The 12,834-nt window shown below is 41.1% G+C and overlaps 1 protein-coding gene across 8 annotated transcripts in view; it reads right to left on the minus strand.

Annotated features, from left to right (window-relative positions):
• Window positions 1-2,872: 2,872 nt before the first annotated feature.
• The window catches only part of LOC146509135 (uncharacterized), a 59,935-nt gene continuing 49,973 nt past the window's right edge, over window positions 2,873-12,834 (minus strand). For 3 of the 8 annotated variants that reach the window (XM_085178340.1, XM_085178341.1, XM_085178345.1), the window contains 8 exons: window positions 12,474-12,602; window positions 11,788-11,917; window positions 8,220-8,249; window positions 7,803-7,844; window positions 6,581-6,628; window positions 5,398-5,441; window positions 5,112-5,222; window positions 2,874-4,933 (listed from right to left, as the gene is read on the minus strand). In XM_085178340.1, the coding sequence (XP_085034466.1) occupies window positions 4,664-4,933; window positions 5,112-5,222; window positions 5,398-5,441; window positions 6,581-6,628; window positions 7,803-7,844; window positions 8,220-8,249; window positions 11,788-11,917; window positions 12,474-12,602 (804 nt within the window). In that variant the 3' untranslated portion in view covers window positions 2,874-4,663. Of the gene's footprint in view, window positions 4,934-5,111; window positions 5,223-5,397; window positions 5,442-6,580; window positions 6,629-7,802; window positions 7,845-8,219; window positions 8,250-11,787; window positions 11,918-12,473; window positions 12,603-12,834 lie in introns of all 8 variants that reach the window. The other 5 variants (XM_085178344.1, XM_085178339.1, XM_085178343.1 and 2 more) reach the window with 4 other exon arrangements.

Here is a 12,834-nt window from a genome sequence, read left to right on the forward strand (position 1 = left end):
GGACAGAATCCAGGAGAACCAGGAAGAAGCTTCTAACAAACTACTGTTTAAATCTCCCAATTCTTTGAATCTTTGGGCTGAAGGAAGGACAATACTCGGTGTATAAATGCTCAATCAACAATCATTTATTTCCATACAATGAGCATAAGCCATCCGGATGGGGAGACATGCATGAAGAGGGTCACAGCAAATCTCAAAATGGTGATGGGTTACACAGCTTCTTATAACCTCTACTGGCCCCCACCTAGTCGTAAAAGCCTAAACATTCACATTCTTTCTCTGTCACGGCGCCTAAGTTATGACCTCGGTTCCCTGTCTTTCTGCCCTCTATAAAGGTGGGGGCATGGAATGTGGTCTGTTTCTTCTATTATCGGCACAAGATCCTCTGCACACAACATTCTCTTCATGATTTAGCAGTCTGACATGTCAAGAAAACAGTGTAATACATTCACAGCAGATCAATGGCATGTCTAACAGAATCCAAAGATGGTCACATTCTTTCAGCCCCCAAAATATACTGGAACACCTGTCTAACAAACTACAAAGATGGTCATGTTCTTTTAACCTAAAAATATAAGGGAAACTAAATAATAAATAAAATAAATGAAATGTGTTCTATTTGGAAGCAGCAGGGCTCTCCTCCCCTTTCGACGGGTTGTGTGTGAGACTTTAAATCATCAAACTGTAAAATTATAAATTTTAAATTGTTATTGATCCCTTTACCCCGAGTCCTAAAGTGTATATTTATTTTCTTACTCTTCTTATATACATTGTTTGTTTACTTGCACTGCTGTAACTGGAGCCTCGTCGTCTCGTCTCTCTATATACTGGACTGTCTGGTGTTTTTGTGTTTGTTTTTATTTTGCGAGTTGGTTATTAGATGCTGCTCCCCGCCGTCCCGCCCTCTGGTCTCTGAAGTCAGGTCTCAAATATGAAGGTTATGCAATCAAAACCCAAATAGGTGGCGCTACAGAGCCATTTTCCAATGCTCATATGTAAAACCATTAAAATACGAAATGTTTCACCAGACCTGATGCGTGTGCAAAACTTCATGAGTTTTTGAGCATGTTTAGGCCCTCAAACAGGCACTTGTTTTGCCTGAATAATAATAATAATAAGAAACAGAAACAGAGCAGATACTAGAGGGCCTTCGCACTCCCCCAACAAGGAAGCAGAACTACGAATGTGAACTTCCAGGAGGAAGCAGAACTTAATGCCGCGCTTACCTTCAATACTTCATGTAAAATGTGAACACCTGGAATCACTGCTGATGGAAAATCATTCTTCAGTGTTTGTGAAGCAGCTTAGTGTGAGGCACTGTTCTCCCGCTGCTTTCTCTCACTTTCTGTAAACGCTGAGGCGGAAAAACTTCCGCGTTTCTGCGTCTCTCTCCTCCCAGCTGTCAGCCCGCCTGGATAACGGAGGCGCCTTGATGCGACTGTTGTTCTAATTTTGCGCCATAGAAATAAACCGAGTTGAAATAGATGTTACCGCCTTTCCATCAACGTTACCTTTGGCTCAGGTATGAGTAGAAAGAGTGACGTCGTGTCTCTTTAATCAGTCTCTGCATCTCCAAAGCAACAACGGATACACCGAGTTTAATAAATACTGAATCCGTTAATAATAATAAAAAGTTCCATAATCCAAAGTAAACATCACATTCACATGCTAACTAGAGCTACTTATGTCTGACTGAACACGCAAGTTTTTAAGCTGTAATTTACCACAGACGGTATAAATCTTTAATACTGTGTGTTTCTGTTATTCACTAAACATTTGTCAACGACCAGGAAGACCTGCAGTTTCCTGGAGAGCCAACAGGGGGCGGAAATCTTGTAGCCACAGCTGCTCCACCAGTGTGTGAATGTGAGAGTGAATGAATAGTGGAATTGTAAAGCGCTTTGGGTGCCTTGAAAAACGCTATATAAATGCAATCCAATCCAATTAGGCCCAACACTTTTAAAATCACTTTTAAAAACACCTTTTATTCAAGGGGTAGTAGTACCAGAGTCAGCTTGTATTCCGTTTCAGTTCGCTTTTAATCTTCTTTAGTTTGTTAATTTTATTTGTTGTCTATTTTATTCATGTTTTAATATTTACTGATTCATTTATTTTTTTCATTCATTTATTTTATTGTTATTTAATTTTATTTGTCTGTTTAATGTATGGTTTTTAAATTCAAATGTAAATCACAGTTTTTCCCCCCTTTTTTGCCTGTCCTGTTTGCTTCTTTAGCCATCAGAATATTTTGTCTGAAGGCCAAGAAAGATGCCCAACGGATTTACTTTACCAAGTGGATCATCACGGCCTTGCCATATTGGTCCATTTGATTTACCTTTGTTATTATTATTTATTTATTTTATTTTCAGTAGTTACAGACATGTCTGGGGGATAGGAAAGGGAGAGAGAAAGAAAGAAAGAAAGAGCGAAGGAAAGAAAAGAGGGGAGAGCAACATAATAAACACAGCATCATCGCATTAATCGAGCTAAGTGTAAATAACAGTAGATACTAAATAATGATTGTTATTTTGCAGCACGAAAGACCAACTGTGCACAATGTGCTTTGAGGTAGCAGCTAAGAAAAGTTAGTGTCTGTGAACACCAGTTTGTACACCTGTGTGGATCAGCACGCTTGTATTCAAAAGGTTGAATACAAGCTGCTAGAGCGTGTGGGGAGCCATAACCCCGTCCCCCAGGGCATGAAGCAGGCATGGAGGAGATCCAGGTCCCAGACATCCCAATGGGGTTGTAATTAAGGGATTTAATTTAAGACGGCACTATGAGTCTGAGCTGAAAGCTGAAAAACCAAAATGCAGAGCAGAAACTATAGAAGGTAGAAGAGCTAAAGAAGAATCTGACAAGGGCGATCGTGGCTCAAGAGTTGGGTTGTAATCGGAAGGTTGCTGGTTCAAGCCCTGGCTCGGTCGTTGTGTCCTTGGACAAGACACTTCACCCGTTGCCTACTGGTGGTGGTCAGAGGGCCCGGTGGCGTCAGTGTCCGGCAGCCTCGCCTCTGTCAGTGCGCCCCAAAGTGGCTGTGGCTACAATGTAGCTGCCATCACCAGTGTGTGAATGGGTGTGTGACTGGATGTGTAAAGTAAAATAAATAATAAAGTAAATACAAAAGCACAGTAATCATCTTACTGAGTGATCTACATTGTTTCATTGTTTTTAGGCCGCTTCATTCCAGCAAAAGTTTCAGCGTGCATATAAACATGAAAGACGTGTTTTTACAGATTTTAAAATTTTAAAAAATGAACGAGTTTTTGACAGTAAATAGTGAATAGACACAAATGTTGCTCCCTGATGTATCCGTAAAAAAATATTTAATTGATAAAGAACAATTGTATTTATGTGGCTATATTTAGTAGAAAGCCAATATAAAATGTTTAGTGACGTGCTTAAAAGGGAATTAAAAAAAAAAAAACACAAAACAATGATTAAAGCAGGATATTAAAGATTAAAAAGTATAAAATTCTCCAGTTTATCTTCAATGCAGTCGTCAAAACTTCTTCAAATGTGAGAAACATGGCAGTAATAGATCCAGGTCATGATGTTCCTCAGTAACTTCTAACCTTGGAAACTTTTCTCATTCAGGCTTCACTCCAAACCAGACTGAGCATCGACCACAAGAACAAAAGACAGAAGATAACAGAGTTCATATGGTGTTAATGTAAAATTATTCTGGAAGACTTTTCTTTACGTGGCACATTTATACTGTGATATGGATTTATCGTCTTCAACAAAATGAGAATCATAAAGCTGTTCATGATATTTTTATATGTAATTATACATATAATGCTCATTTTCAGGTTAATATTTTTAATTTTGGACTGTACTCGAGTAGCTTTGTCTGAGTCACAGTTCAAAATCATCCTCATTTGTCTTATACTTGGTTTGGTTGTAGCTCCTCATCCTCTCTGAAACAAGCTTCTTTTTTCACTCCTCTCCCTTTAAGGCAACTTTGTTCTTATTGGCTGTTCCCCACAAACAGAAGGTTTGAGGGACAAGTGGGTGGAGCTTCTGTGATAAGGGCCAGAATTGGAGATCACCAATATTAGGATATCCCCCCTCAATGACATCACACATTACACAAGTTAAAAAACCACATAAACCTGAGTGTTTGTCTCACAGTGAGTATCTGTAAACATGATGATCTCATTATCGTAAAAGTGTATAAATGAAAGCAAAGAAAAGCACAACAAATGCAGTCTTTTTACAAACTGTGCTGCTAGAAACAAACAGAATGTGTTTCTATGAAAGAAGGAAATGAAATCACTGTCAGATCATTTCTACACGTTTAAACCTGAAATAATTCTGCAGAAAATAAAAACATAACAGAAAATTAAAAAGAAAAAGTTAAAATACAATGAAAAGATTAAATATTAAAATAAAAAAATGCTTCAAAAATCTTGATCTCATCCTCATATTTGCATCTGAGAACACACATAAACACACACACACACACACATACACACACACACACACACACACACACACACACACACAGAGAGTAATTTTCAAATAGATGTTATTTCCTGTATTTTAACCTCAAATCTGCTCCTACATTATAAACTCTCCCTCATGTCAGAGTCAGTTGGACAGTCAGTCAGACTCTCTGCTACTTTCCATACTACAATCATGTAGTGCACTGAAAAGAAATTCAGAAGCTACAAATCTGCACCAGATCATTCCTGTTAATTTTCTTTAAAACCTTCGTGGTCACCTCCACAGACTTTTCTGTGTAGGTCTGCACCATCAGGTCCACCAGGTCACAGGTGCTGGCCTTCTCCAGTCGGCTCTTTGGGATGGGTTGGAGCTCCACCAAAACATCATGGTCCTGCAGGAACCACTTGAACTTTTCAAGCTCCTCCTTTTTCAGATCTTCCAACATTCCCAAAAGCTTCTCTCTGTCTGATTGGACTGTTAATGCCTGAGAACAAATGAGGAGATATAATTTGATATCAATCAGTTATCCAAAAATAAAATTATGAATAACAACCATCCAATTCAATCACGAGGGGGTTTTATTCAGTTTTACATTCTGAATTATGTTTAACCTGCATTTTAATGACTTAAAGCTTTTGTGTGTGAAGTCAGGCGTTACTCACCTTTGGCATCTGTGCTGCAGCATCACTGTCCCACTGTAACTTTAGCCTTTTATGCTCTTCTTCTTCTTCTGGATCCTCATCGTACCTCTTTCTGTTGGATTTGACCAATGACTGGTAAAGTTAAAGCAAATAAGGAATATGATTAGATCAGTGATTAGTTAGTTAAGTGTAAGAACCATCACATTTAAACATTTTTAACACAGCATTTAAAATATTGCTTTTAAAAATTTAAATCTTATGAATGAAGCTGTGTTGTGTAAAGTCAGAATAAGTTTATCTTACTCACTTTCCTTCCCCGTGCAGGAGGATGTTTATCCACCGAGTGTTTCTCTGAGAGAGAAGAAAGATGAAACATAAATATTGATTGATTTGATTCATGAAGAGTTTTCCGATGGAGTGGAGTGTGTTTAATGTGCCAGGTTAAATATGCTATGAAAACATCAGAATCAGACTAGCAGCAGATATCTAACATTAATGGACTCAGATAAAGTGACCAGGCCCCGCCCACTTTGGAGTCATTAGAACAGCCAAATAAGGACCTACAGTGGTCCAGCCTAGAAGGAATAAAATACATTAACTGTTTTTTCAGTATCACTCTGAGACAAAAAGTTTCTAATTTTATTCATAATCATCTGAATTTTTAATCTGGGGATTAAAGGATGAATCGTGGTCAGCAGGTTCCTCTGTCTTTGGCTGCATCCACACATGCAAGGATCATTATTGTAAACTTTGCATATCGTTTCTTAATGGTTTGTTTTATATCACCACCTTTTGTTATGGCAATGCTCTTTTAAAATGCATTTGATGCACATTTTAGTGTGGAGGGAGATATTTTTTGAAATGAACTCGTCCCCGTTTTGGAAAACAAAGGGTAAATGGGCGGTTCTTATTTAGTACTTTTCTACCAGATGTCTCATTCATCCATTCATACAAACACTTTTTCTGGGCTTTCTATCTCAAATTCACACTCCAGTGAGCCGGGTTCAGTGTCCTGCCAAAGGATACTGAATCCAGACTGCAGCAGCCCTGAATTGAACCACCAACCTTCTTGATAACCATGTGCACATCCTTTGTCCCATTTTCAGTTAACTTCCTGTTTTATTTTCAAAGCTGCGTTGTTCCTTTTCCTGCCTGCATTCATGTCTATGATTAAGTTACAAGTGCTTTAGTATCCTTCTCCAGGGCGTGCATTTAGTCTGTGCATTTTCACTCTCCCTGGTCATTTTCTCATCTGCTTTAACTCCTGTTGTCTCCCTGTATCAGCTTTTCCTTCTTGTTTTGGATTCTGTGGTCATTTTTTTTGCTTCTTTCGCAGTGGTTTTCATTCCAGTTTCACTCTATTTTTAGTTTTGAGTAAAGTCTAAGTGTGTGCAGTTCATCTTCAGTAAGGCAACAACTATGACAGTTTTTTCTTGAATACTAAACGTAATTTACTGAAAAGATAGAACAGTTAATATCCGTGAACCTACCAGCTGCCAACGTGCCGACACCAGCTGCTCCCCTTGAGGATCCTGCAGCTGTGAAACATTGAGGAAATTTTACTGTAAGAAGTTAATTGGTCTGATTATCTGCCATCATAACAGGAAACTAATAAAAATGTTTAATAGAAACACAGACTGTAGTTCCTCTGCTTTCCAACATTTTTACTTTTTAATGATTGCACTAGTGATCATTTCATTTGTTGGGCTAGTCAGTTAGTTATATTGCCAGAGACAGCAGGGCAGGCACTCAGACAAAGGCAGTTACAGGGAGGCGAGTCTCCCCACCAGCAGCTTAAACTGATTTCTGGTGATTACTACTAGGGTAATACTCTACAGTAAAAGAGACCCCAAACCTTTCAACCAGTCCAGTATCTCCTGTATAAGGGTTCATCTCAGCTCTAACACAACATAAATACTTATTATATATATGTAATATATGTAATTCTCTAACCTGCAACGTGGCCAGAAACTGGATGACACATTTAATGTAAGAAAAATGGGAATATGGACGCTTGATGTCATTGTTTGATGTATCAGAGTTTAATAATGAAGGTTATGGTCAAACCATAATCATGTAAAAAACAACACATCCAGTAATAGGTCATATGAGAGGGCATGGAAAGAGATATACAACACACTTTGACATCATCACAATGATGCCATAAAGTTTTGACAGCTTATAGAAGCCAAAGTTTTCAGCCAATTCTGTTCCAATCACATGGGTAAAGATAATTAAATACACCATCTTAGTATGTAATACCTCAGGGTCAAAGGTCAGGGTCCCACGATATAGGAAAAAGCTTTAGTTTCTATTTAATCATCTCAAAAATTTAAAGCAACATATTAGTCATTGTGGAACATCAGCACTTTCTTCGTTTGAGCTCTTTAACACATTATGTTTTCATGACTTCACAAAGACACAAAAAGGTTAATAAACTAGACTAGATTTCCATATTAACAATGCTGACATAAGCATGTTGTAATAACAGCCAGCTAAAGTAGATATGTTTAATAAAAACAGGCTGATGTCATCATGTTGTGATAAAAACATCATAAACATCAAACTTTTAGTACAGCCCTTGCTCTTAGGGGGAGTTGTGCTCTCTGAGTGCGCCTGCTTACTGTGCAGTGTCTACACTTGGGTCCTCTTGTCAACCACAGCAACAAAATCCTCTAATAAGAAAACAGAGTTGATATATGTTACCATTACCTGAAATACTGACACCAGTTGCTCCCCTTGAAGTTCCTGAAGCTGTAAAGACATTTTTTAATTGTGTATTAAATGCACCAATTTAATTAATTTTCATTACAAACAAAGAAACAGATAAAATTGTCTAAAATAGACACATTTGTCCTTAACTCACTCTTCTTCGTTTTAAATGACTCACTGCTGATCTGTTTAATTCACTCAGTGTCTGAAAAGTCTGTTTATCATTACAGATGAGCTTCTAAAGTGAACAGTCACTGATGCCAGGAATGTTTTAGCAGTACCAACACAGTACAAACTATTATGTTAAACAGCATTCGACTTAACTCTACTAGTTAAAGGTACAGCAACACATTTTATGTTATAATATGAGTGAAAGCAAAGAATTAGTTTGAATACTCTTTAAGTGTATTTTCTTACCTTCAACATAACCAGACATGGGATAGTCATCTGAAATTTAAGGAAAATCAAAGTATGAATGTTTGATATTGGGGTTTGATGTGCTGCATTCAGGGACCAAAAATTATGAAATAGCAGAGAAATAACACGTTCACATTGCTGTTGCTCTTCAATATGCAGTCGTCAAATAAAAGGATGAAAGTTTATATTGGAATGAACAGACTTTATCTCGTTTGACAGACTAGTTACACAATATGGGATCAACAAGAAACGATTTTTGGAATATCAACAAATTAAATCCATAGTAAAAAAGAAATTTAATCCCAGTGAAGCTGAATGACAAACACCACCAAGTGTGGTACTATTTTTTAGTCTAAAACGCCCCAAATTATTGTCTAAAATATACAGAACACTTTCTAAAATTGATGAATCAATATCCCTTCCTATTGCAAAATGGGAAGCAGATTTATCGATCAGCTTAGACCAAAACCTTTGGTCTCAGATATGCTTAAAAACCTTTCAATGGATCAGAAATCCCAGTTTGCAATTAATACAATACAAAATATTGCATAGAGTGCACTATACTAGTCATAGGATGTTCAAGATGGGCTATACGCCTTCCAACAACTGCTCACACTGCACAGCAAATACGCCGGACAATTACATCCACGCTCTTTGGTTCTGTCCACCAGTTCAGAAGTTTTGGCGTGAGATATGTGAAGACTTATCAAAGAGTCTGAAATGTAACATTCCAGCCTCCCCTTTAGTATGCTTGCTGGGCAACTTGGATGAGGTCACTGCAGAAATAAACAAAGCCCACGTTGTTTTTACGGCCCTATGCATTGCCATGAAAATGGTCCTCATTAACTGGAAAAATGAAAAATAATCTTAATTCTAACCAATATAAAAACCATATAATAGATCACATTAGTCTTGATACAGCCTCTGCCATCACATTTGATCAATCCCTTTGGGCTCCTTTGATCGGCTTCATCACCTAGTGGGGGGGGGGGGGGGGGGGGGGTCATGGTTTGGTCCTGCCTTCGCTATTCTGGTTGATATGGGGGTAGGGACGGCCTTAGGGCGTCTGGGGAGTCCCTAGGGACGTTTTCCCTGGAGGGCCTAACCCGGGGGATGTGGCCATGACCTGGTTAGGGGCTCTGGTGGCTCTTAGATGGTGTTTTCCTTGTGGCTGCTCCGCCCCCGGTCTGGGGTGCTGGCTGGGCCTTGGGGGCTTGGGTCCTGGCTGTTGTGTCACCGGAGCTGTGGGCGGGTGGGTGCAGGGGGGCTCAGCCCCGGGGACCTCTGGTGCATCGGCCCAACTAGGGGGCTCTCTAACTGGTGGGGAGGTTGTTATATCTTTGCAGGTGGTCTCCTCTCTACAGGAGCTCACTCTGCAGGTGGGGGAGAGATATAGGAGAGGTAGAGAATGAACTCAACCTGGGTGTCTATTGTCTTGTGTAGTTTGGGAGATGATTGGATGATGTGGTGGGTGCAGTTTTCTCTGGGGTGGACTCTGTGGGGCTGGGCGGTGCTGCTGCTGCGGGCTCCGGTCCGGATGGGCCTGGGCCCCCTTGCCCTGGTGGGTTCCAGAGTGTGGGGATGCCTACTGGGGTCAGCGGGGGAGCTGGCCCCAGGAAGGGGCCGCTTGCCCCTCCCTTTCTTCCCTCCCCATCCTCAGCTGCTTCCCTCTTCCCGCTCTACCACACCCACCCACACACGCAGGGCTTGGGGTGCAGGTATGTCACCAGGGTGCAGGGGAGGCACTCCCCCTGTCCCCTTCTGGCCGCATGTGCCTCAATTTTATTCTGCAACCTAGACATCCACATTACTCACACTCTCACATAACACATACATATAGGGCCTTGGGGGTGGGCACGTTCTACAGCATCCAGAAGATGGTCGGTGTATTCCAACCCACCTCTGGCGCTGGTGCCCTACCCTCAATTTTAAATGCATATAGACACTAAGGGTTTTTGGGAGGAGCCGTGCTGCTCTCTGATGTTTTAAATGCACTTTAGAACAGCACACAGCAACACTACATATGAGCGGGTGGAGGGAGGTTTGGGGTCTTCACTCACCCCGGTTCTGTTAGCCGTCAGGGCTCGGGTGCTGGGAGGAGGTGCTGGCCGTCAGATTCGGGTCTGGGATGCGGGGCCTCCCTGCTACTGCAGATAAGGAGGTGGTCCGCTTGCCTCCACCCCAGAGAGAAGGGTAACTCCTGGGTCTAGGTGCGGCTTGCCCCTCTGGGGGCGGGGGTACCTGGACCTGGGATATAGAGTATGTTTGGGGAGTGTGACTGTCTGTGCAGTGTCTATTTGTGTCTGTCTACACGTTGGGTGAGTGCTTGGTATAGTATTTGGTTGTGTATATGGGGGTGGGAATGCACGTTTGTGTCTGCGTGCACCTGTTCGTCTGTGTCTATATGTCAGGTTGGGTCTTAGATGCAACCTCTCTGGGAACATCTCAGGCCCTCCAAAGTACGGAGGCCTATCTCCCCCCACCACACTCCCTGCCGGTGGCTGATGCCCTCAGACGTTGGTGTGTTGGTGGTCCTTGTCGACTGGGGCTGTGCACTCATGTATGTACCGGCTCACTCCTGGTGGCCGATTGGCGGAGCCTGACGCCTGTGGCCCGGCTGGGCCCCTTCTGGGGGATGGGATGCCCTCAGGCCTCTGGCCTCTGGCACAGCTGGCTGCCAGCAGAGCCCGCGGGCACGCCACTGCAACCCCCTCTGGCCTCTGCTCCGTAGCTGCTGGGTGACCTCTCGTTTGGGGCTTTACTCAGCTCTTCCCAGGAGGGTGGCACGGTTCCCCCCCTTTTGGTGGTCCTCCTCGGGTCCTCGTACTCTGGGGCCTCTGGATGTCTGGGGCCTGGATCTCCTCCATACCTGCTTCATGCCCTGGGGGACGGGGCTATGGCCCCCCACACTCCCTAGCAGATTGTTACATGGAGAAACCTTTGGAATACAAGCATGCTGATCCACACAGGTGTACTCACAGGTGTTCACACACAGGTGTTCACAGACACAAACTACACCTTTCTTGGCTGCTGCCTCAAAGCACATTGTGCGCTGTCTATCTTGCGTGCTGCACAATAGCGTTTAATATTTAGTATCTACTGTTATCTACTGCTAGCTAGTTTATTGTGATGGTGCTGTTTTTATTGTGTTGCTCTTTTTTTGTTTGCTTTCTCTTCTGTTTTTTTTCTCCATACAGGTGATCCAGGTGTTTTGTTTGTTTTTCTTTCTTCCCCCCTTTCTCACCGTCTCTTCTCCCCTCTGGTTTTCTTTCTCTCCCTCTCTTTCTTTCATTCTTTCTCCCTGTCCTATCCCCCAGTCATGTCTGTCCTGTTTGTAGCAACCGAAAATAAAATAAATGCATAATTATAATAAAGGTCAATCAAATGGACCAATATGGCAAGGCCATGATGATCCACTTGGTAAAATAAATCCGCTTGGCATCTTTCTTGGCCTTAAGACAACAATTCTGATGCTAAAGATCCAAACGGGACAAAAAAAAAAAAAAAAAAGGAAGAAAGTTTTCCATTACACTTTGCGTACATTGTATTATTTAACAGAATAACTAACCTTGATGAACATCACATGTCCAGACTGGTTCATCATTACTTGAGTGCAGGAGTGTAAGCCTGAGTTTTCTGTCTGGATTCTCAATGAACACTTCATAGAAGTTTATCCTGTTATATCTGAAGGTTAACTCCTGTGGGGAAAAGTGTAAAACACACACACACACACACACACACACAAGTAATTTCAAACATTATGTTCAAAGGTTTGCAATATTTCAAACAGCTCAACAAACACGTCCATATTGTTTCTGTGCAGAGTGAATTACAATCTGTCTGCTCGTCCTTTTTAGATTTTTATTCATCACTGACTCTGTACATGATGTGTTGCTGAAGCTATCCAGTCATTTCATATTCCAGAAAGCTCATCACTGTTCATCACACTGCTGCCCTTCTGACCCGGCCCCAGATAAGTAGAAGAAAAAGCATGGATAGATAAATGTATGTAAAATACATATTTTGTGCAGCTTTTAACCCACTAAACAATTTTCTATGGTTTAGTGGGTTAAAAATACATGCTTTGGTTATAAAAGTGTTTGAAGATTGTGGTGATAATGTTAGAAAAGCAGAAAGCAGAAAGTGTTCTTAAAAACAAGCTTCAGACATGACTGAAATGTTTCTGAGTAGAGGTATATCTACACATACAATGAGGGGCTAGATCTCCTCAGCAGAGCTTTTTACAAACTGTACCTGTGGTTGAATTTCTGCTGTTTCCATGTCGGCTCTGAGGCTGAAAGTACGCTCAGTTTGCAGGTACTTGTCTGGGTGTGGTTTTTTGATTCTTTTGTATCCATCTGAGGATTCTTCCTTGTCTATTCCCTGTTATCAGATGATATCAGTCATCAGCAGCTGAAGATTTTAAAATTCAGTTTGGATTTAAAATCGCAAAATAAATTCATGATGAACTCTTAGGATAATGATCATTTTAGCTTATTACACTTTTATCATTGAGTTTGCAGTCAGTATGATGTCATATTTAAAAAATAATGGTCAGTGTGCCCAGATAATATTTTTCACCTTGTGTCTAGTATAAAATATAAAAGCAATCGTA

Source organism: Neolamprologus multifasciatus, chromosome 11, assembly GCF_963576455.1.
Source record: "Neolamprologus multifasciatus chromosome 11, fNeoMul1.2, whole genome shotgun sequence".
Lineage (NCBI taxonomy): Eukaryota > Metazoa > Chordata > Actinopteri > Cichliformes > Cichlidae > Neolamprologus > Neolamprologus multifasciatus.